Genomic DNA, 25335 nt, shown 5'->3' with positions numbered 1-25335 from the left:
CACACACACACACACAAAGACATGCTAAAATGAAAATTTAGAAGGGGAGAAAAAGAGATATCCGCACAGATGAATTATGTTCGTCAAAACACATCCGTGACGCAGATAGAAATCTGACCAATCGACGCAGGTTTCGAACCTGCTTAGACCTTCCGGCCTTTATATACAGGGAATTTTGAATGTATCCTTTCGGAACTGATTTTTCATTTTAGTTACAGTCGTAGGCTCTCGAGGGTTATCTCTGCTGGTTCCTGGTCCTTCTCTCTCTTGGTAAAGGTGGTGGTTGTATTCGTCAGACTCTGGCGTTTTCCCGCTATATACGTTGAATTAAAGTAAGTAAAGCAATTTTTTTTTTTTTACCCAATTTAAACCTATTAAGAAAATTTAATTTTATTCGTTTCTCCTCTTTTAAAAGGTGTCGTGACCCCTAAAAACGAATTTTTCAATGAATTTGACTTTTAAATATATTTAGTGCAATTGGGAATCGAATACGAAGGAGTTCGTGTCAATCGGTTAATTTGTCCTATTAAAATAGAGTGATGAATTATAGTACAAATGTATATACAAGAGAAAACCCTGTTTTAAATGAGATTTTTCTCAAATTGTAGTTTTTGAGTTCAAAAATTTTTTTGGCGAAGTATTCAAAATTTCCATGAATTGAGCAGAATTATTTTTAGCGAAATGTACCCCCCCCCCTCCCGATTTAGTGACTATGAATGCACGCCAGAAATTTGCCATTGAACTTATCCCGTTGTCGAGATCTCTTCTAGCCCAGCTTCGTGGTGGAGTCCGGATTACATTCAATTTGTCAAAAGAACGCCATAACATAGATTTTTTACAAATCTTCGGATGAAGTGAACCACAAAAGTGGATATCTGACTGTGTTCGTAGTCTTTGAATAATATAAGCTTAAAAATAATACAAAATTTTTAATGTTTTTGAAATTATCAAATTTTTTTTTTTAAAGAAAAATTCTAATGGGTAGATCGGACACTCCATTTTACTAACAAATATCTAATAAACATTTCCGAAAAGTAAAACTAATTTGAACGTCTCGTTCGAAGTGTTTTGTCTCCATTGCTTTTTTTCTACCTTGAAAGAACAAACTAACCAATTGAAGAAAAAATGTTTAGAATTCTTAAATCAAATGGGAAAAAAAAAATTTTTAAACTATTAGAAATTGACTTTGACGTGACTCCTTAAATCTCTTAAGACTCGTTTTGACTGCATTTTTTTAGGGGCGATCAAGTTTGTGCAATAGTTTTAATTTAAATTGGTTGAAGTTTTTATCTGTGAAAGTTTAAGAATTCTTTGCTTTAAATATCCTGAATCTATGTACAGTCTGTTTCGATGCCTATCAGTAGCGTATGATCGGTGATTGTGTTAAGTCTTTATACCGGAGCTATTCGTATCTTTGTGCAGTATCTAAATTGCGTAAACGACGTGAGTAAATATCTTGTCCTTTTTTCTAACCTTTCTGATTTGATACAAACAAAGGCTGGGATTACACTATGGAAGTTTATATTAAATTTGGTGAATGCAACCAATAAGCTGATGGATTTGTACCTGCTCGAGTGTAAACCGATAAGATCATTGGTTGCATTTTTCAAGTTCTATGAAAGTTCTTAAAAATGTTGTCGTCCCAGGCTTAATAGCTAAATTTTAAATGATCCATCTCTGCAATCTTTTCAATTGTTTGCATTCAAGGCCAGTAGTACACAATATAAAATTTTTATTAAATTAGGGGAAAAAATGCAGATAATAAGCGTATCTGTTACATTCACACGAATGTGGCACTTCGAGAACGCATATTTTTTTCATAGATCTGTAATTTTAAAATGTCATTTCATTGTTTGAAAACTTTTCTATCGGTGTTGAAGAGAATGCAACAAGTCTCCTCTGCACATATTTCCCTCTAAAATGCAAGGGTTGAAAAGCGTCCTTGCGTGGCTTGTCAGGAATTAGGGAGACTACGTAACTTTAAAGCAATTCTGCTGTTAACTAAAAACTTCAAGAATAGCTTGGTTTAAAAATCTAATATTGGTTAGTATGAATGCCGAAACAAGTTCGAAATAAGTCTTTTAGTTCAGAAATTTAAAAACGTTGCTTGAGAGCAAAATTGCCAAATAAAGTCTTAGTGCGGCTGTGGCAAAGCATAAAATGTGGTTACAGATCTTGAAAGAATTACTCCATTAATGAATATTCAATCTCCCTTAATTTCCATAAATCATCTTCCAACCCTATCATCACACACGTCTGAATGCCAATCGGTCACGTGTAGCTCATTTGACGGCCGGAAAAATAGCCGTAATTATACACGAAGACTCGATGACCATGTAAAACTTCACCCAGCCCCAAACAAATTTCTTCCGGGTTTCCACGAAGTAAACAATGCAAATCGGGTGTATGCAAATTTTTTTTATCAACCGCACGATATCAGACACAATAAAGTATATTGAGAACCGTGTTTTTTTTCAAATGCGATACCATGGGCGGAATGTTACCGGGTCCTTCTCGAAGCTTTTATTCGATCTCAAGGTAACGCGAAAATGATATACCAAACGCATAACTAGGAGAAACCGGGTTTATTCGATGAAGGACGTCACATCAATCGCAGTGGGTAAAAAAGGGTACCGAAATGTCCGTATTTAAGGTTGGGAGATGAATGAGAAGATGGAACTTGTTTTCTTGTTCTAGTAGACTAGAGTATTCTAGAAACCCCCGAGGCGTCAAAAACTTAGATGGGCTATTTAGAGGAAGTCTCGTCCAAGGATACATTTCGAGTATACTTTAAGCATTTTTTTCACCTATCGACAAAACTACTGGGAAAAATGAAATTCACGTGAATCGTGCGGATAAGTCAGACTTGACATTAAAGGAAGTCCATACTAATATCCACAAATATATTTTATTTGGGCTGGCGATTATGAAATTCCTATGGTTTTATAATAGAATGGCGTGTGTGTTGTGGGAGCAAAACTTGGTTTCGTACTCATGATTGCATAAAAGCTGGAAATTTATTTAGAATTGCTATTTATATATATACACACACAGTAAACATGATCATAACTCAATTCGTTACGGCTGCGTGTTGGGGAAACGGCGATATATGAAAAACTGAGCCATTGGCGTTCATATGATGTACACCTTGGCCTTTTCGACCATTACACTGGACTAAATTTTTTCTTAGAGTGGGCTCTTATACGGGCTTCCACAAAGAGATCGTTTTCTAGTAATTTTCATTTGATTATAAACTTTATATTTGGTATATTTCGAGGGATCCGATTTCGAGTCGGCCTTCCTGGATTCGAATTTTGCGTATTGCAAATAAGGAAGTATTTTGCAGATAACTCGGCAGCCAATAATTTTTTTTGACGTAACTTGGAGCAGGGTTCCTTATTGGAGGTCCATGGACCCCTTGCGGGGGTGATACTTGGAGGTTTCAGGACCGCCGTGAGGTTTGATAACTTTCGTTTTTGCACTATATATACAGAATATCCATTACGTAATGTCAATGGCCATCCGATTGACGAGTGCACCTGTCCGTCTTATTGGCGCAACGGGTCCATGAAACAAGATTAAGAATGCCTTTTTTATAACATCTTAAGGCTGTTAATCAGATCTAAACTATAGAATATCTTTTTTAAAACTTGTTTCTCATCGCCTGTGTAAAGGTTAAGGCGCCCCGGAGGATTAAATGATTTAACCATTTCACTTACGAGCTTTTGACAACATTTGGATCACCTATTTGACGAATCTGAGGAATCTGGTAAACTTTTCTGACCTAACCGTAATTTGGGGAACTGAACAAAATGTGAAACTGTAATTGAGGTTTTGGCTTTTTCACCCTCATTGTTCTTTCGCTCTTGTATGTATATAGTAGAAAGACTATTTTTCTCACATAATACATAACAGGAGTATATAAAAAAAGCTTGGTTCATAGTGTTACAACAAAGCTTCGCGATGGTGAAAGAACTGGATTGAATTTCACTGGCGTTTTGGACGAAATGCTTCGTCCGTGATTGTAAAGGTTTTGAATGAAACTTGTCCTGATCCGTTCCATCATGTATCTTCGGAAAATGGGGGGGGGGGGGTATTAGCTATTTACTAGTGATCTTTCAAGTATGGAAGGTCAATCATTGAAGATCGTGGGCAAATATCTCGTCTGTATTCAAGTGCGTACAAGGTGGTAGGCTAGAGAGCAATGTTCTTACGTTAGTGTAAAGGCGCACTAGAAATGTGACTGGAAATAGGCATAGAACTCGTGGTTGCCAAGTTGTATTTGATCTGCACCTCGTACGCATTTGTTTTTATCACCAGCATGATCAACCCTTGAACCAGCTCGGCGTAAATTGCTGTAAAATGTCATGCCATAGAATAACCATCGCCTCCTGTAAAATTTCCTTTTTCGAAAAGAAAGCTTTTAATTTCCAGCAGTTGAAGCGATTGGGGGAATATTCAGAAACGCACTTTTTTTTTTTTTAAATATCTGTATAGTCATAACCTTGAGTCGAGATATCTCGTAGATGCCCGGAGGGTTATAAAACTACATACAGCAGACTAGTAACCCTGAAGAGTACTGATCTAGTTTTATATTGGTTCGATGTCTTTATATGAAGCTTCGCTATTGAACATATTTTATTTAGGCCTCGGCTACCTGCAGAATAGTTGGAGAGTTTTTGTTTCGCAGTAGCATATCGGGCAAATGATTTTGTAACTATGCTGTAGTAACCCATGGATATGCATACGTGTAAAGTCTCGTTTCATTACGATAAAGAAAAATAAAATTGCTAAAGGGAAAATGTGAAGCACGTGGATTTGTCGCTGCAGGAAGTTTTGATCTCGTTTCATAATCAAGTTTCGAAATTTGTTTCGCCAAATAATTCTCTCCTGCATTTTTCAATCCGGATCTTGGTTCTACCGGCCTTTAACTTCCAGTTTTTTGATTTTACATTGCCATATATACTGAAGGGTTCCATCCGGCCCGTTAAAGGTATTCCAGTAATAAAAGTATCAATTCAATTGATGCAATACTTGGGCTGATTTTTTAATTTTTTTTCATTAAAAACACTGGGGGGGGGGGGGAAATCAATACTGAAGATCTCCATTCATTGCCGAAAAAATTGCCAAAAGCAGATTGGTAATTTTTTTGGCAAATATTCTCATTTGCCAAACAAGTTTGACGAATGAGATGAATATATATTTAAGATTTGCCTATATATAATTATGATTAGAGCCCGGCTTATAAGCATGTTCATTTGAATGTTTTGGTCTGTATGTATTACCAAGTCTTTTTCAGAATAAGTGCATATTTTTGTTTATTTAGGCGCAATCTCTACGATTTTGCAAATATTGCCAATATTTTCGTAACATAGATCTTCCTCAGATTTAGCGAAATGTTTTGAAAATACAAGTATTGCGAAAATCACCGTTAATAAAACCGTTAAGGCTATTTCTCTAGAGATGTCAAATGTTTGAAATTATTTTAGATACCAGTAACAAGAATATTCGCAGCATTTCGTTACTGAGCAGCTGCCACTACGTTTTATTTAGGCATTTTTAATTTCTAGAAATTTGTAGTATAACATGGGGATATATTTTTGTAAATGAATGCTCTAAGAAAAAAATATGCATTTTAATTTTGACTTGAATTGAGAATCAAGACTTAAATTATTAAGGGGAAAGTTGAAAGGGGGTAAACCCCGGGGGCATTAAAAAAATTCTGCCAATATAACGGGAATGTAAAATACTAGTCGTATAATTTTCTGGCTGGCGAAGGATTGAAAGGTCGCGTACTTATGATATAATGCATGCACAATTAATATGGGTTTTAAACCGGGGATCTGGTTTAGGCCTATCCGATAAATTTCAACCACCATAGGCCACATTTGCATCGTGAGGTCCTTGTACTTTATTGATCGTACCTGCTATTACAAAACTGTAAATGAAATCTATTCCTATTTTTAATTTGAATCTCTCGGCATGGACAATGTTCAGAAATACAAAAAATACAGCGCATAAAAAAGGCCTTTGCCTCGCTATTTATTCATTAGCTTCCAGTAGGAGTTTTAATTTTTTTAATAGCAAGAAACAGGTTTGTGGTTTACTTGCACTGAATTTTGATGGCTGAATTAGTTTCTTGGGGGCCTTGAGACTTAAGATGTTATTTTTCTCGAAACCCAACCAGTTTCCACGAGATGACTATTTTATTTTGTATGTCGTACTATTTTATCTCGTTGCTGATAAAACTTGAGCTTGGATAATACTTGTCCGCAATATTTTATTGGAATATCACTGTGCTCGTGTCATAATGTCAAGGGATTATCGTTGTTTCGGCACTAAAATTTAAGCTGTGGACATTTCTGAATCTAGTTGTTGCACTTTTTCGTATTCGACGCGGTTATTGATTGGCGGAAATGATTTTGTCAATGTGAAAGTGTCACACTTCTGGGTGCACCACGAAATTACAATAGCGACAAATTTTATTAGGTAATCAGGTGGTGCAAAATGGGGATTAGTTTAGTACGTAGAAAAAGTATTGTGAGGACACTAGTAAATCTCGCGTAATCAATAAGTTATTAAGGCATTTATTTTGTTTCCGATATCTTTACTATTTTGGCCATACGCAAACAAGATTTGAAGAATAACGTACTCTCACTAATTCGTTACATATTCCCGCCTAGCCTTTCACTGTGCATGTCGGGGTTCGAGCAGGGATGTTTACTAGCAATAAATTTCCTGGCCAGATTATACGAATCTCTTGAATACGTGAGGATTACATTGTCGATCCAGGATTATGCCGGATAAGTTGAGGGTGGTTGTAAGAAAAAAAATTATGCACAGGAAAAGAGATCAAATTTCCGCTTAGGCAAGTGTTGCTCCATGATTTTGGTGCCCATCAAAATCTGAGCATGAATTTTCAGACTAACTATAAAGCTTTGACCAGTCGCTGGGCTTCCATATTTTCTTTGCCGGGCCCCCTTCATTTCAAAGTCGGGGCCCTGGACACGTAAGTTTCTCTATTCCTCACACGAAGGGAGACTGAAAATACCGGAGATATATTGACATCTTTGCAGTTTCCGCACGAGAATCGACCTTTCGATCACTGACTTAATACTGCGTCCAAACTAAGTGGAATGAATTTAAACAAATTAATCGAGTTAATTCAAATCTATTTTTCATTACTTAACCCTCTACATAATATTAATGTTTTTCATGATTCTAACTGCTCCCCTAATGATTGTCATTGTAATCCTCTTCAAGTACATTCTATCAAATATCTTGGTGTTTATGTTGACTCTAACCTTAAATGGAATTCTCGTATCACAAAACTTCACAGCAAACTTCGTTATTTGTTGTAAAAAAATTTTTTACCTCAAATTTTATGTCAATTCCTCTTTTCTGCCTGGGGTAGTGACTACATTACTAACCTATATCCTTTGGTCACTTTGCACAAAAGAATAATTAGACTGATTACCAATGATTATTGTACTCCCTCACTACAACTTTTCAATTCTCTAAACATATTACCTCTTCGACATCTCTATCTTCAAATCAATAGTTATTTTATATAAAAAAAACATTCTTTACCTTTTGAACACCTTTCGTTCTTCTGCAAGAATCAACTCCACCTATTTACTCCCTAGAATCTATAAAACGATTGGTAAACATTTTTCATATCTTATCCCTAAATTCTATAACTCTTTGCCTGATCAACTCCTTAACAATAATACTTCATTATTAGTTTTAAAAAAAAATTAAATTGCTACCTGTTTTTAGTAAATGACTTTTTTAGGATGAATTTCCCACCTATAACATCTTTCCCTTAAATGGAAGGAAAAAATTGTAAACTTTTTTCCCTTATTACATTTGGACTTGCTTTACATTCTTTTTTCAAATTAACTTCTTCCCCCTTATTTATTTTTCTTTACAATCAAAATTTTATAACATGCCTGCGGCCACCATGACATTATGCTTAGTGGTTTTTTTTTTTGGTTTTCTTTTTTACTTTCTGTTCACTCATGTTCTGTCAATTTTTTTTATTTATTTTTATGTTTAAGTTTCATATCAAATTGTAAATTGTGATTGCCAGTAAGGGCCATTTTGGCTCCTTGGTAATTTTTTTCTTTTTCTGTGTTCCTCATTTCTGACTGAAGTATTGTATAATGTAAACAAGTACTTTCTCCACCATCACGAAGCTTTATTGTAACTATATAATTTTTCCCATACTTCTGATAGCGATTTTTTTTTTTACTCTCATATAATGAATCCTATTTTTATATATATACGTAAAAACAGAAGAGAGCGAAGTAGGGCGAAGAGAAAAGACTAAACTTATGAGGCCTGTATTGCACTATAAAACTTTGGTAAAATTTTTATAAAACTTGAAATATAACCAATAAACACATTTTACATTCGAGCGAACTTATTGATCCGCCTATTGGTAGCATTTTTCAAGTTTTATAAAGACTTTTTTTATAATCCCGGCCTTACTCCTCATGCTTTCTCTTTATACTTTTCCTTTTTTTAACGTGCTTGGTTAGGTTGGGACGATTTGACCAGGTTTATTGCTTCATCGTCAAATATAGATAATTGGGATTTCTTGCCAAACGCTAGTACGTGAAGTGATTAATGGCTGTGAAGCTGTTCCACGGAACCCTTGATGTTCATAAGGCTGTCCAACTAACCGCGAAACTAATTCCAGATATTTATCTAAATCACCACGGGTAAAATATGCTGGGCTCTACACCATAATTTACATTTCTTACTGAGAATTTTGAGAATAGGAAAAATGACTAGTTATTGATTCAAAGCTAGTTTTCCGGGAATTAAGGGTTCTGAGGAATACAAAGCTTTACGCACCTTAGGGTTCCAGATCATAATTTGAAATACATGGTCTACTGTACTATCAGGGCCATCACAACAGCATCCCGGACAAAAGTGTTTTTGCGGCCCTACCTGGAAAATTCAACTGCTTTTCTTTTTTCTGACGCCCGTCTTGAGGTCGTGGACCATGCCTTAACACGGCACTGACTATAGATGATCAGGCAGTTCAAATTAGATGTTGGACGTCCGAAGAATATTGTTAGTTCAAAAAATGCACCCTTTATTTACATACCCATAAAACATGCCCTTTATATGCATTATAAACCCTTTTATTTGGCGGCGTCTCAAACTTTTTATTTTTCAAAGGCATTTCATTCATTCCGGTATTGATGCCTCTAAGCAGCTTCTAAACGTTCGATGTTTACTTGTGAGCTGTTCATGATTTATATTATGAAGTTTCTATAATTACCAAAAGGTGAACTCTAAAGGTGTCCTAGGTCTTGACAAGCCGAGCAAGAACGATTTTTGGATCCTTGGCATTTTCTCCCAAACTGCATGTGTGAGAAAGAATGCAGTCTTCACCAATGACAGAATATAAGTTACCACTGATTTGCATAGTATAAAAATCAGTTTGCTGTTTCCTGAAGTGCAACATCCCATATTTTGAAATACTGAATTTTTTTTTATCGTGTAGTAAATGGCTTTCTGAATGAGGGGTTTTATTAAGTGAATACTAATTCCTGGATATTTCGATGCTTGCTATTAAAGTGTTAATGATTTTTAGAGACAGTATCGCTTTCATTACCCTTTACTACGATAAAGGATATCGTTGTATCGAGATGACTAAGACTTTTAAATAAGATCTGAGAAATATCGTTGACGAGGAAATTTTCTTTGTAGAGTTTTCACTTTACATACCTTGAATTGTTACTTTGATCTGATAAATACACGACTTGTTTTTATTTTTCTGAGGTCTCTAGTTGAATAGTCACTTTAGGCCTGACTGATGGATATAGGTGTAGTCGGATCTAGGCTATTTTTGTGAATTTTTGCTCTACCCTATTGTTAATTGTGCGAGGTTGTCTTTGTATTCGCAGCCATTGTAATTAAATGATTACTATCTCGGATCTCTTGCACGTTATATTTTTCGGATGAGGCAACAAACCGGTCTCGAATGTCGTGGAAGGCCTTGATCAGTGTTTACCAACATTCGGAAACAATTCTAGAAGCGAGACTGGATTTCTCGTATTCACGGTTTGTTTGATTGGCGATATTGACGTTTCTAATTTTTTTTTCGTCGTGAGCGTAACCCTGAAATAAACTATGGTTTTATTTTTATACCTTGGGCAATTTTTTTTTTTTCATCAAGAGGGAAAAATTTCACGTTTCAAATTTTTAATGCTAATTTCCTTTTCACAAATTTAGACAGCGTTTCATCAATATTTTATTTATAGCGACAAGAAAGGTGAAAATCTGCAACGTCGTAGTTTTCAAGTAAGCTCTTGACACTTATAAGAGAATCCTGTTATACACAGGAAAACCTTATTACGGCCATCGGTGGCATAAAATTCGTCCGTAAAAGACGGGTGACCGACAATCGGGGGTTTAAAACACATTTCATTATACACGAGTAAATTATTTGACCGTAAAAGAGGGGTGACCGCGCATCTCAGTGCCTGTTAAGCAGTTGAACTGTATTTTTTGGGTTTTATATATAACAAGGCTTTGACGTCAAACTTTAGATGTCCTTCTGCATGGTCAAAAATGATCAATGTTGGGTTTTCTGCGGCCCGCATTTGCGTCTAGAAGTTGGGAACCGATCTCCCCGTTAGTCTCGCCAGAGCAACAGGCCTGCAACGAGTCATTGAGTGAAGGGTAGAAAAATTGATGGTAGCACTACATGGTGGCATGCACCACTGTAGCACCACACGGTGGAGACTCGCCGTCTCCAACGGGAATCTAACCCAGGACACTTTGCAATACAGGCAAGCGTACTGATTATTATGCCACATTCTAGACATTAAGGGTAACGGGATGAAGGTGGAGAGACCCCCCCACCCCAGAAATCTGCCTAAAGTTCCACAAAAAGCTATAGCCTTCAAATTTTAATTCCAAGGTTGAAAGCTGTTCTTTTCGTCTCCGTGAATGAACTCATTTATACCTCGCAATGCTTTATTCGTTAGTAAATACAGCTTGTCAAAATGATTTAGTGTTGAAGTCGTTGTCCGTGCACCGAAGTAACATGCGTTACATGATTAGACAAACCGTTAAACCCGATTCCAACGGTTTTTGAACTCTCAATGATTTATGCAAATACTCATTAAATCGCTTTAATTAGCGGGGAAACTAATTGTTGGACCTATCCAATTGATTTATATAAATTACTCGCAGTTTAAAATGACACGGGGAGTGGGAATAATGTATTCGATACATTGTTTTCAACCTTGACACAACGCAGAGAAAAACGCGCCCGCACAGAATGCCAATTACTCTATTCCTTATCTATTCAGTCAACTTAAATGGGTGAAGGTCTCGAAGTTTGTGATAGAATATCCGAATCGATCAATCGAACTCCCCCGTCGATGTAGCGTTTTTCCACCCTCTATACAAAGATGTTATTTGATAAGGTGTATACACTCGTTCATTGCACGAGATAGACTCGTGTTACAAGGTGATGCGTGCGAATACAAAATGCATACAAGGTTGTTTTGGATTCGGGTGCTGCAGGATTTGGATTTTTAAGGCTTGTCTTTAGTGTTTTGCTGGTGGATTCGGTCACTAATTGGGTGAGTTAGCACGCATTTTTGACTTTACTACGAAATATTATGGTAGATTTTAATTTTTTTATTAATGCTGAATAGTTTTAAATATTCTAGGTTTTCTTGGGAGTTTGCGGGTGGAAGTAGTCGGTGAAACCGCTGTGTATGGATGGAAATTTTATAACGCTGTTCAACACTGATTTTTAGAATGACTTTGGGGTGCCGATTATGAATTTGACGTTGTCAAATTGGCTTTCGTTTTTGGGATAAAGTGAAAATTAAATTTTAATGGTAAAAGCCATAAAAAAAAAACCACAGCGTACAGATCCCAAAGTGTGTTTATAAATAATTGGCAAAGGTATTTCAGTGATTAAGATATTTTTGGGACGCCGATTTAGAATTTATCAATTGCTTTGTCGAATTGGCTATATTGAGAATGCATACTCCCAACAATGCTATTTGTATATACTGCGTATGCATTACTAAAATTTTTCACTATCCACAACTAGATCCAATTTGATACCAGATTCGCGCAATCGGCAGCTCCAATATATAAACCCCAAAACCATTCCAATGTCCTTAAACACATGGATTACTTTTTCCTTCGAGCAGTGTAATCCCTTTGCAAATTTTTATAATGTTGTGGATTTGCAATTAAATACTTTCGGATTTTTATACTAGTTCAAAAAAGAAATCCAAACGAGAGGATCTAGATGTTAGTTCCCGGTATTCTTGCTTGTCTTATCAAGATATCTAAACGTGGTTACATAGCTATAAGCTGAACAGCTGTGCACACAAGGCACGGCAGATAGCTGCAGAAGACAAAGGTTCTTGAAAGATGTTCAGGAAAGATTCCTGGTGTATCAAAGTTATATGTTCAAACATATGTGATCCAAACATGCTCCCGAAAGAGCCACCTGGGGTTTCCAGAAGCTCTACTTCATATCAGTGCAAGGTTCTTAAATTTAATATGCGTATGCTAGAAGAGACTAAACTATAGTGCAGTTTTTCTGCAGGGTACCCTCCGCGGTCCATGTTTATTCGGCTCTTCATTGGTACAGTTCAGATTTATGCTTTCCGTAACGAGGAAGGTCTTTGGATGTTTGTGCTTTTGCGGCTTGTGAATTTCGCTTCTTGGCGAAAGTCATAGGGAGGGCGTTCATAACATTGTAAGTGGCCGTTGTTTCCTCAATCCTATGTCTAGTCCACTACGACGTAGGAGCAAAAAGGTTTAGAGCAAAGTGGGTTTTTCTTTTTTGAAGGCCTTGCATTGATTAGAAATACCTGCATATAAATTTGCACACATACTCTTGAAAATTCAAGTTTGATATTGAGGCCCATGCTGAGCCTGGCCGGCACCACCTAGAGACGGGCCTCCGATCGCTGCTCGTGACGTCGCGCAAGTAGTCCATCCTCGCAACGGAATTTTTCGTGAATATTCGCAGTACGTGCTAGTGTCATCTTTGTGCGGAAAAGAAACGATCGGGCACAGAATTGACGATTTCTGTGCCCCACATCCAATCGCCATGCGGTATTTGAGCCAGCTCGGAAGATTCTACACCAAAATAAATAAAATAGGATGTGTGGCAAGCTTGCTATATAGGTAGTCTTATCAGAATACTCTCGTGACGTTCACAAGAACTTAAGCCTCTGCACGGGTTGCCACCTCCTAGGAAGTGCTGGTCTGGCTCATGCGCTAAAGCGGCGCTGTTTATCATTAGCATATGCAAATTCAATTTTTAAAAATCTTCATCTTAGATTTAACTTATTTGTTTTGTAAGATTACCATTTTAATAAAATTTCAATCTTGAAACAGCAATGATTGGCATCAACGCCCTAAATCTTGTTTCAATCTGCCAATAAGCATGTTATTTTCCCGTCAGCTGTCTCCATTTTTCAAACTATGCTAATTGAGAACCCACGAAACTCGAGTGTTTCGGTTAACCACGAAGAGTGATCACTCGAGGGCTTTCTTGCTTCGGTAATGCAATAACGTGCCTGTATTTGCTTTGGGTATCTGTACATATTTGTCTCGTTCGGAAACTTGCCCAAGCTCGACTGCTCGGTTCGCTTTTTCTTTTTTCGGGGTCAAGTTCTTAGCTAGAAGCAGCCACGCGCTTTAACAGAATAAGCACGTTAATCACATGCAAGGAGCTTTAGCGTTGGTTCTGTTGCGCGAGTCTCGACCTTCACCTTATGTCAACGGTGTTTTCGAAAACACTTTAGAAGCTGATGTTGAATTCATAGGTTTATGGGCATCAATGCACTAAATAGGATTTTGATATGTCAAAAATCGAAGGTTTCATTCGGATACAATATACGCCGCTTATTAGAATCACTGATAACGTTATTAGAGTATTATTAGTTTTCCAAACTTTGTAATGGACCAATATGAGGAAGTGTTTTCAGTTATCAGAACTCTGGTTAAGGTTTTTTATCGAAACTTCTTTTTTTGCGTATTTTATAGGTAAGGTATAAACCTAAATACTTTTCCTTACAAATTATCGTTACTAATCTGTAAAAATCAATCTCTTATAATTATCGGAAATCCAGACTCCCGATGTGATCAAATTAAGTAGAGTGTAAGCTAGGAATGTCAAACAAAATAATGCCCAAGCAAACAACTTGATTAGTTCCTTCATTTGTTTTTCACTAATGAGGCATTACAACGGTAAATGATCTTGCTTTACTGAATGAAGTTCTATTCATTAAATTCGACAATCCCTGTTATTAAAATGTAACCGCAATTTGTTTTGCAATAAGTATCCTTGCACTTGACTGTCACCTTTTTCTTGACATGTAGATGGCATTTAGAGCTATTAGCTCTACTTAGTGTCTAACCGACACGCATGAAAAAACTTAATGTACCCCCGCTATTCTATTTGTCTTTTGAGGCTGACCTTGGCATCACCTTTCAGAACGTGTTTTGTATGCTGTATACTCCCCCACCCTGCTTTTTGTGGTCAATTTCGTTAAAGTCTATAGGTCTACGAACAGAACGCGTCTCGGACGCCTTTCCCTGAAGCAGAAAAACATCCTTTTCTATACGTAGAAGTTTCTAGACAAATAACTTAAATTCTCGGGCGATTAATAGTGGGCAACTTGGTTCAGCATATTTTATTTTCCTTCTGGTGCAGTGGCTAGGTTTTCATTTTCTGATCACGTGACTATTTTCAGAACTATTGTGTAGAACAATTATGTATTTAGAGCGTCGTACTGTTTCAGTGCACTTGTGCTCCTCGAACAATTTTTCATGCGACTGGTCCTTCGAAATTCCCTTTAGCTAAAGCCTTGTACGCTAATATCCCACGTATCCTTGAAATCAAAGTATCTAACTTGAATTGCTTCACTGTTTTATCGTCGAATTTATCAAATACAGGGTGATTCAGAATTCTTGGGCGAAACTTTAAAGGAGCGATGAAACCCTTGAACGATTTCCTCCATGCAATGCACGGCCGTTGCGTAAGTTATGTTCCACTAGACTCCGCTGCCACCGAACGCATAAACCGAGGTTTTCGGCACTTGTTATTTCTATAGTGGACAGCCAGAGGGATGGGGAAAGCGAACATGCATCTCGTGTAGGCCTATGGTTTTGCGGAAGTGTTCTTTCGGAAGTTGCGCGACCGTACGTTCGTTTTGACCATACGTGAATGTCCCCTTTAATTTGTTAAAACAATCCCCCTGTAGAAATGACTACCGAAACCATAGCTTTATGCTTTAGTCTAGCGGCTCACCGCTTGCGTTGCGACAATGCATTTTGACTAAAATTTAGATAGGACTTAAATATGTTGGAACAGATTGTGTCGCCCGGTAAAATTATAACTACTCGTACAGTGAAAAGGGCTTGAATTGAAAGACTGATGCAAACGTTGATATTCCTTTCGGAACAGAGCCAGAACTAGACGGGGCTACTACGAGGGGAGACAAATTTTGGGAGCAAACGCCATTCTAAAACACTTGAACGTTAGTGATAGGACAAATGTTTGCTTCCTCACCTATAAAATCACTACCCTGCCGTGAAAGGTTTAAATACATTTCAAAAGGTTTGCGGTGAGAGCATTCCTGAAGCAATTTAAAAGCATTCCTTTTTCAATAGTCATTTAAGATTTCCGCAAATGCAAATGAATCTCAAAATAATTGTAATTTAGTCTCTACCCATTTTTATTCGCAGGTATTTCAGCGTCAGAGCGAAAGTAATCCAAATCACTAACCAAGATGACTACCATTATAAGGACAGTGGCTGACGTGTATGACGAGTACATGGCTAGCGGAGGTATGTGTAAGCTCTTTTTGTAAGATGATCGGTAGTCTTTGCTTTATGAATTCAATTCACGGCTGTATTTTCTTATCTTAGATCCACGGGTAACGCATTGGTTGTTCATGTCTGGTCCGGCACCAACGTTCATCTTGGTCGCCCTGTACGTTCTGTTTGTGAAAGTTATTGGACCTGCTTGGATGATGGACAAGAAACCTTACGATCTCCGTTACACCATGTTCCTGTATAACATGGTACTCGTGCTCACTAACCTCCATCTCATTATCGAGGTATTCAATATTTCAAGGTCAATTTTTACCGATAAGATTTAAGTGTTAATTTTATTGGCTGTAGATATCGTAAGACACGAGGCGTAAGTGTACGAACATAGTGCCCTCTTGTTTCCGATTCTGCGAGTCGGTAATTGTTGGGATAACCTGAATTTAAAGTTAACCAATCAGTAACAGCGCAGAATCTGAAACCCCAGAGTGCACTGTCGTACCCCAGGACTTAGGCTAACAAACCAATTTGTCAGTTTTCCTGAATTGGTGAATATACTAAAAGTACAATGATCTAAGTATTTACTAGGTACATTCACGGTTCGGCAGTATACAGCCTTTAACTGATCTATTAAGTGGCAAATCGGATCTATAACCATCTTTTGTGGCAACCTGGAGTTCAACTATTAGTCTTGGGGGGGGGGGGGCTTTCACACGGTGCGGATGCGGGTCCGGAAGAAGTTTTCACAATTGGAATATACTGTGCCTTTCAGACGAGCCGAAAAATCTCCGCACCTAGGAAATGTTCATGCGGGTCCGGACGTCGTCCGAATGTGTCAAAACCTAAGTGCGGGCTCCGCATCCACACATAGAAGTTTTGACAATAGGTTTATTCGGAGCTATTCAGACGATGCGGAGCGAATTCGTCCGCATCTTTGACTACTTTTTGAAAGTGATTTTTCACGGAATTTTTTTAATTATTTGCCATATATACCCTTAAAAACACCATATGATGGTCCCTGCTCATTAATATAATGTACCTACATACGTCTATCCCTCCGTTTCCTTCTGAGATGGAGATATAGCAACTTTAACTGCCTTTTTGTCCATATTTCACAATTTTATACAATAAAAACTGCCAACAACGGCCACTAACGGGACCAAAATTATAAGCCGTTCTGTTCATTACGAATATTTAATTGACTACATACTTTAATAACTTTTTAATTTAAAAATTTTAATTTTTTTCTTTAAATTTTTAAAATTATTTAAAAATAAATATCAAATATTTTAAATATTTATTTTAAATTTTTTAACTTAATTTTTTTAAACTTTAAAAAAATACTTTTATTAAACAACGTTATCCACGTACGGTGTTCACTCAGGGCCGGATTAAGACGTTTGAAGACCCTAGCACTTGAATGTTTTTGGTGGTTCCCCGATAACTACAAGTTTGTTTTTACTCGATATTCAGTCTATAAACTTAAAAAAATAATTTTATATTTCAGAAGTGAGACTAATCTAAGGATGGGATTTCACTCTAAAAGGTTTATGAAAGTTATTTTATAAAACTTGAAAAATGTAACCAATAAACACATCTGTTACATTCGAGAGAACTTAACTGATCCGTCTATTGGTTGCATTCTTCAAATTTTATAAACGAACTTTTATAGTGTAATCCCGGCCTAAGACAGAATTGTGATGTGAATATTTCTAAGCACAGGCATTTTGAGTCTCTACCCACCCCCCTCTTTTTTACTACTTGCAAATTCTTTATCTCCTGAATTTTTTCTTTTTTTTGGAACATCGAATGCTTTGGATTTTTTTGGATTTGATTTTTTCGAACATTGGATGTGTTTTTGGAATTTTTCTTCCATATTTTTCCGAAAAGACAATGTCTTCAAATATTTTCAAAAAAAAATTTTTTTCTCCCATCGGCTACTTGTGAGGATCGGAATGAAGACATCTTTATTCTCATATTCTATGTGGCTCTAGATTAAACCACCAAAGAATGCCTCTAGGCTGCCTATGGGCACTGAATCAGGGGTGAAGGAGAAAAATTACAAAAATTGCGAAAAAACAGTTCTTATGCACGAATTTCGAACTAAAGATGCGGGCGATTCGTCCGCATCTTCAGTGCTCGTTTGAAAGGGTATGCGGACCCGCATCCGCTCCGTGTGAAAGGGGCCTTAATCTGTAGTGCGTTCTTACCCATATACATGGCGCACACCCTCGTACTCCTGGTGATTTTGTAGAAGAACGTCAGTTGAAATAGTACCACCGATTTGTATAAACATGTCTTCCTTCTCATTACATTTCATACATGTATATTAAATCTAGTTTTTATCTTGTCACTACAAGCATCGGATTAAATCTTTTGCGGTCTGAGGATTTATTCTTTTCTTCGTTGGTACAGTTCGTACTTTATTGCGCCTCACCCGCAATGAAGGCCCCTGGATGTTTACCCCCTTTGGGTTTTCTGTATATCGTGTTCTGGGAAGCCGAATTCACTGGGCATTTCTATTGCAAGAGTCCGGTGTAACAGTTAAGAAAGTTGTGCAGCACCAAAATACTCTCCGGATTTTCCAGCTGAAACGGGCTCTCGTCCCGCACAGCGAAGAAGATTCCAACAATTCCAGAACGTGCCCTTCTGACATTACTCGGAAAAAGTACAGAACATCAATTATCCGACGTAATTTAGACATGCCTACGTCAGGAAGTCGTTTCCGGACGATCGAATATGGAATTTAAAGGCCCATTGTAATATCTACTCGTTACGATCGGTTAAATGTACAATATTCTTTCCCATATTCGAAGTATATCCGATCTGTTAATCTTGTACCATGAACTCTCATCGCTTGGAACCAGGTTTTTACTCCGTTGACGACACGGTGTTGATCGGCTGAAGACTTTCCTACGGCTTTCTAACATTGAGGTTTAAATGTGAGCTTATGTCGTGAAATTTTCCGAGATGCTTTTAACATCTGAATTTTTATAAGTGTCACATTTTCACTTGAACATACGGAAGACTAATGACAGTATCAGTCGTACATGAAACACTCGTAACTCTGACAAAATAAATGTGCTATTGAAATTAGTCGATGCACAGTTTAGTACTGTCGTTGTTTTAGCAAAACTTTTTCCTGAAGCACTATGCATTGCTGCTCCTACATTGATTTGAATGACTTTTTAAAATTCTCTGAAAACATAGCTCGTATGCCGCTACGAAGTTTGGATCTTCATCAGTTTCCGCGGTAATTTAGACTCAAGAAAATACGAAGGTTTTGTAAAAGCTGGCTGATGCGAAGATTAATTTAGGAAAGAGCATTCAGCTGCCCTTGCGGGGAAAGGCAGAAAAGTTATTAGCAGTTATCTTAAGCTTCCCTCAGATGATATTTTCTTATGTCTGTCAAATTTCGGAAAATTTCCGTACATGGTCAGACATTATTACACAGAACTAGCTAACATTGATATGTCCACTTTCGTGAAGCAATTCCATCCACAATATTGACAAGAGCACCCACGGTATTTTGTGGCACCAGATTAAGCACCCTCAGGCATTAATCTCGTATATAAAAATAAGTTCATCGCACACTGGTCTAGCACTAATTCGTCCCAGGGATAGATTAAATTTGTTTCTACATAAGTTTAAGTGAGGGTTTTATGACCATGCTTCAGTAATTTTTTTGCGTTTGGCCTGCATATATTCTTGGGCCGGCATTACCCTATAAAAGTTTGATAAATCCCTCTTTTATAAAACTTAAAATCCAACCAATAAAGCTCGGTTACATTCAAGCAAATGCAACCAATAAACTCAGTTGAACTTTTCATTTTATAAAATGGCTTTTATAGAACCTTTTTTTTTAAGTTTTTTTTGGCTGGGATTACAGTGTAAACACTTTTTTTAATTTTGGTAAAGAAATAATCCATTCTAGTTCTATCTCAAGGAAATGTGAAGTTTTTATTCAGTATACGTTTTGCCCATATTCTCAGCGGATGAATGTAAGGGTAATGTTTTGAACGTGCATATTTACGCAACGGGCATTTTGACGAAAGTTATTTGCAATTGAAAGTTTGGTTAAATTACTAAACATTTCGTCGAATTTGCAAGCTTTAGATTTTTAAGAATTTTTTTAAATCATTTCGGACAATTTCTCGGTGAATTGAAGTAGGGGCTTAGAGACCCAGTCAAAATATTGATTGTTGATGGCAACACTATAACAGGCATTGCAGAAACCACTAAACGCAGTTTTTAGCATGGCCCAGGACTTCAGCACCTTGTCGAACTCTCCAGACAGCGACGAGCCGTGATCTGGTTAGGTCAAATGAAATGCGACAAATTGACTCGCACACGAGCAGTAAATATAGCATACCTCGCCGTAAAACCTAGAATTTTAAAGAAGCCTACACGAGGGCGTGGTAGCCCTCCACATTAAGGGGTTAGCGCACCAACCTCTCGGTGAGTACATACAAAGTTTGCCGTTCGGAATCTGCAATAAATTGTAGGTACCGGCCAAATTAGCCCTCGTGTGCAGAATGACCATGGTGTCACAAAAATTAGGTGATCAAAACCTACACGGCAGACTAATTTCAATCTAAAATTCTATGAATGCAGTTAAAAAATCATTAAAAGTGAACACACTACGATAACGAACTCTAAGTTGTGTAATATTGGAAACCGAGAAATAAATTTATCGTAGAATAACGGTTTTTAATATTTTTTCGCGCAATATCGCGTAGTTTCACGAGTATCTACGTCACCCCCAAGCAAAAAAAAATTTGGCCGTGTGCAAACAGATGGCTGCACAGCATAGGAACATCGAAATGAGGGAATGTATACAGAATATTGGCCATATTACTATAGCATCTTATTCGACATAATGAATACTTGTCTCGTTTTCTTTCTAGACTTTCCGGGTACTATTCAAAGGAAATCAAAGCTTGACTTGCAGGATTGATAACAAGAACGACCCTGATGCTTTACGGGTGAGCAAATTTATTTGATGCGGTTAATAATCTTAAACCGCAATTGTTTATTTCGGGGAAAAACTGAATTTTTATTTTTCTTCTAAATTCATGTAGATAGCTGAACTGGGATGGTGGTTTTACTTCATGAAATTCGTCGAGTTCGCAGATACGGTAAGAATGTTTGTGTTTTTTTACACGTAATGAATTTCTAGAATCTAATTTCGACTGTCATTTTGGCGAGGATTTTGATTTTCGGTTAACGTTTGTTTTTCAGATATTCTTCGTATTAAGAAAGAAGTTCAATCATATCTCTACCCTACACGTTGTACATCACGCTACTGTACCAATCGCCGTGTGGGGTGGTCTTAGGATAGAGCCAGGTAAGTTTTCGTATGAATTTAAGTTTAAGAGAAATAGTTTATTTTTTAAAGTTATTGTATGTGTATTTGTAAAATATTAGCTTTTTAAAAATGTGTAATCTGAAAATTGACGTTTTTACGTTTTCTCGAGATTTAATATTTTTCTTGGGTCCTTATTCAGACATGGTTTAAACTAGTAACATTTTTTTTTGATAAGATTAAGATTGGTTAACCTGAATTTAACCAATCCGTGTCGATCTCTTATCAAAAAGTTGTGACAATTTTAAAACATGTCAGTGAATACAGTCCTTAATGACTCTATCCCTGTATCAACACTGGTTTTATGTATTGAAGTACATATTTGAAAGTTCCTGATAGATTGGAAGGCTGGGCTTTCTTCCAAAAACATTTTGATTAGCCCTTTGAAAAATTAAGATTGAAATTGTTTTATATGCAAGAAGTTTAAATGTTTACAAAATTTTGTCTTTTGGGAAGGGCCGTGGCACCCTTATACCCCTTCATGCAAACAGTTGCGATCGTTACCAGGGCAATAATTGGGTTGAAACTTTCGCCCTAAGCGGAAAGGAAAACTGGGGTGGAAAAATTAACTCGCTAGAAGTCCTCGTTATGGCCCTGGTTGAAAATTTATCCAACGCTAGTCTTTCGCTAACTTCTCCGCATTTTTAGCGTGTCAGTACTTAAATATTTTAATTTTTTACAGGAAGCTACAACTATTTCTTCCCTCTGATTAACACACTGGTGCATACCATCATGTACACTTACTACGGCCTTGCAGCACTCGGTCCAAGCGTTCAGAAGTACCTGTGGTGGAAGAAATACTTGACAACCATCCAGATGGTAATTTTTTTTTTCAATTTAAATTCTCAAATCGTTTCGTACACGTTATGGGTACTATAACTGTTTATTGAACAGGAATTTGATTGTAATGTCCTTGATTTTGCTCTACACATCAGGACGGGAGGAACCATGGGACACCAAAGCTAATTAGCTAAAGCAGCGTAAACACTGACAAATTCCAGGTTTGCCGGAAATTTCTATTCGCATCAAATTACGAAGAATTTGTACATCAGATTCTTTTATATCAACTAATTCCTTTCAGTTGATGCTGACGGCATTTTCTGAACATATCGCACTCTTGGAATAGTTGTAACTGCAATTCGAGAAAATTAGTTAATTCCATATTCAAAACAATTTTTCTTTACATGTCTAATGACGCTCCTGCAGCTACAAAACTGGCCTGTAAGCAGAAAGTTTCATTCTTATAGGAAACCTTATTTGTATCGAGCAGGGCCGCAACTTGAGGGGGAGCAGGTGGGTCTCTGGACACGAGGGGCGCAAATTTCATTCCGAAACCTCTCCAAGGGGCGTCAAAATGCGCGCTTGCCCCGGGTGACCAAGCATCTAGTTGCGGCCCTGGTATCGAGAAAAGTTTTATTTTCTTTGTCTAAAACCTGAAACTGCAGGATATTCTAGGTGAGATATGCGTGACGCTAGACGTACCCATTATAATTCGGTTGGTTTAGTTCAATTCTATTAGTTGATGCTTTGCCTTGCACCATGGCTGTTTGAAAACCTGCCACGAATAGGAAACATTTTACTCTATTGAAGTAGTTTCGTGGTGCTCTGCGTGGCCAAAGAGTTGTTTTTTTTTTGTATCAGTGACAAATTTTTCACTTCGCTCGATCTTTCATTTTCGGGCACCCTCTTGTGGGCTCGTCATAGATCTGATAACTGGTTTGCCGCTACAAGTGTCTCGGAAACAGTTGCGTTGAAAACGGGATACAAGAAGCGATCGGCTATAGCGATGACATCACGCTTTAGGTCATAGCGGATTGGCCAGTCTGGCATTCAAACCATTTCATGTTTATAGGAGTGGTCGTCCCCATCTATGTACAAAAAACTAGTTGACCACTCCAAATGACGCCTGATTTATAGGAAAAGTATAGAGCAGCAGTTGTGTGGCTATAGTAATGATTCGGACGTCAATTTCAATCACTGCTCCCTATCCTATTTTCACCTATGACGACGTCTCCAAGAGTGGCAAAACCAATATCAGGACGTCCGGTTTCAATATTAAAACAGTTCCTGATAACTGCATTACATAATTTACATGTGCAAGTCTGCATCAATAAACGGCGTGTTGCCGGACTTGGATCTCGAGGTGTAAGATTTGAAATTCTGTGAGCCTAATGGTGACTATTGACCCCTTTACTATAGAGGACGTAATGCGTCCAAACTTATGGAATAAACTCAAACAAGCTTTTCTTTATCATCGCGAGGCTTTGTTATAGCCCTACGAAGTTTTTACTTCATTTCTCTAAACATTCTTCCCACATATGTATATAGTAAGATAAAGAACAGGAGGGTGAGGGTAAAGATCTCTATACTTAGTATACCTACTGTTCTCCATCCTATCATCTGCGCTTATCTATTATACTGTATTTACTTTGGTTTCCTTAATTTTCGCTTTTTCTAACATGCGGTTAGAATAAGGCATCGTATGTCACCCACACATTACTCTAATAGAGACCTCAATTTCTTGCTAATACCCTGGTAAGCGAAGGATGAAAATCTGATAAATGCTGACCTTTCTGCATAATTTTAATTTCTTTTTATTTGCAGGTTCAGTTCGTTATGGTATTCTTTTACGTGATGATGCTGATGATCTCTAACTGCAAAGTATCGAAGTTCATCATTTACTTGAACATCTTCCTCGCTGGGCTGTTTTTGATAATGTTCTACGACTACTTCAAGAACACTTACTTAAAGAAGAGGCCGCTGTCCCAGAAATCAAATCTCGCGAAGTCCTGCAATGGCATCGCCCATCCAAGTACGTCGGGCACAGAAAGGAACGGGACCATTGAGAAGAAAATCGACTGAGGGAAGACTTGGTCTTTTTAGTTTTTCGAACTAATAACTTGTACATACATTGTCAATATTCCGAAGACATGATACTGGTCAGCCGGTCTCTCCAAAGCTTTGTTTTCTTGAACCAGTTCATTCAAGTGAGCGATCGTTGTTACACGGACGTTTGTATCCGCTGGAGCTTTCGGCTGATTTAAAACAAATGGACCGTTACATTTTTTGTAACATTATTTTTATGTACCGTTCGTCATGTGTAACGTACATGTCGAATGTAAAATGATCTACTTGCTGGTGGTTTACGTTGTAATTCAAGTGCAACTTCGCGCACGTTGAAGGTGTTTAGAGCTATGGAATCGAATCTCTCCATATTCGTCAATTGTATATTTTACCCCATTTTCCTATTTGTAATGAACCTCAGGATGCTTAATAATAAATGTTAGCTGTGTACCAATGTCCGTTATGTATTACTGTGTGCAATGTTCAAACAGTATCTCACCACAGTGGTTACCTTTTCGTGCATCAATTAACCGTTAGTTTTTGGGGAGGTGGTTCTTGTGCCCTTGGAATCCAAAACTTTTTTCTGCGCAAAAGTAATGCGAATTGTCCAGCAAATAAGCTTCCTGCACATTTGAAGCATTTCGTATCGTAATTCCAGGCTTATGCGAAGCCACGCATTTCTTGTTGCCCATCTAACAATCGGCGTGCTCCATCCCTGGATGATGGGCGTGCAGTATGCTCCATTTTTAATTTTTTCAGGCCATTTTTTAGGTCGTTAAAACTAGTCAGTTTGTGGGTACGAGATGAACATAGATCGGTTATGTTCATCGTATGTGAGCAGTTTGATCGAATGAAGAATACAAAAACTAGAACGTCTGACTGATCTGCATTTGTGGAGGATGCTTTACGAATAGCAACAAACTTTACCTGACGTTTTTGCTTGACTAAAGCTTCAAGTTTCACGCTAATTTAGGAATTGCATCCACTCGCATTCGTAATGTAACCAGCCTTCTTATTTGGTACGCAATTCACTATATACATGTATAAACAAAGATCATCCATTGTCATATAATATAAAAATGCCTAAAATAATTGGTCTTGCCCAAATTCAGTTTATGTAGCATTTTCGTTTTGAAAACTAATGGAACCATAAAATGTGTAGTACGCGACGCATTTTAATTTGTCGTATGTGAGCGTAAAAACGTAGGATTGACCTTCAGCGCTGGGGTGGGACGCAGATTGATATTTCAACTTTCAGAAGCATTTTCAAATAACAAATGTGTTAA

At 37.4% G+C, this 25335-nt stretch overlaps 1 protein-coding gene across 1 annotated transcript; it reads left to right on the top strand.

Moving 5' to 3' along the window:
- The first annotated feature begins 202 nt into the window (after positions 1–202).
- On the top strand, positions 203–24503 carry LOC149084137 (very long chain fatty acid elongase AAEL008004-like). The gene is made up of 8 exons (XM_089234475.1): positions 203–332; positions 15757–15858; positions 15940–16130; positions 20748–20825; positions 20922–20978; positions 21082–21187; positions 21888–22024; positions 23810–24503. The coding sequence occupies exons 2-8, from the start codon at positions 15801–15803 to the stop codon at positions 24065–24067; spliced, it is 885 nt and encodes a 294-aa protein (XP_089090601.1). The 5' UTR covers positions 203–332; positions 15757–15800; the 3' UTR covers positions 24068–24503.
- Positions 24504–25335: the final 832 nt, after the last annotated feature.

Source organism: Pholcus phalangioides, unplaced genomic scaffold, assembly GCF_987345545.1.
Source record: "Pholcus phalangioides strain wild (caught in Gottingen) unplaced genomic scaffold, Ppha-v1.0 ptg000008l_1, whole genome shotgun sequence".
NCBI classification, from domain to species: domain Eukaryota; kingdom Metazoa; phylum Arthropoda; class Arachnida; order Araneae; family Pholcidae; genus Pholcus; species Pholcus phalangioides.
This window is presented reverse-complemented; position numbering and strand designations above follow the sequence as displayed.

What these genes read in the sequence shown, in the direction of transcription:
- LOC149084137 (XM_089234475.1), top strand. Translation starts at nt 15,801, where the DNA reads ATGACTACCATTATAAGGACAGTGGCTGACGTGTATGACGAGTACATG. An exon ending in TCGTCGAGTTCGCAGATACG is followed by an intron (nt 20,979 to 21,081) that starts GTAAGAATGTTT and finishes TTTGTTTTTCAG; the next exon opens with ATATTCTTCGTATTAAGAAA. An exon ending in ACTTGACAACCATCCAGATG is followed by an intron (nt 22,025 to 23,809) that starts GTAATTTTTTTT and finishes TTTTATTTGCAG; the next exon opens with GTTCAGTTCGTTATGGTATT.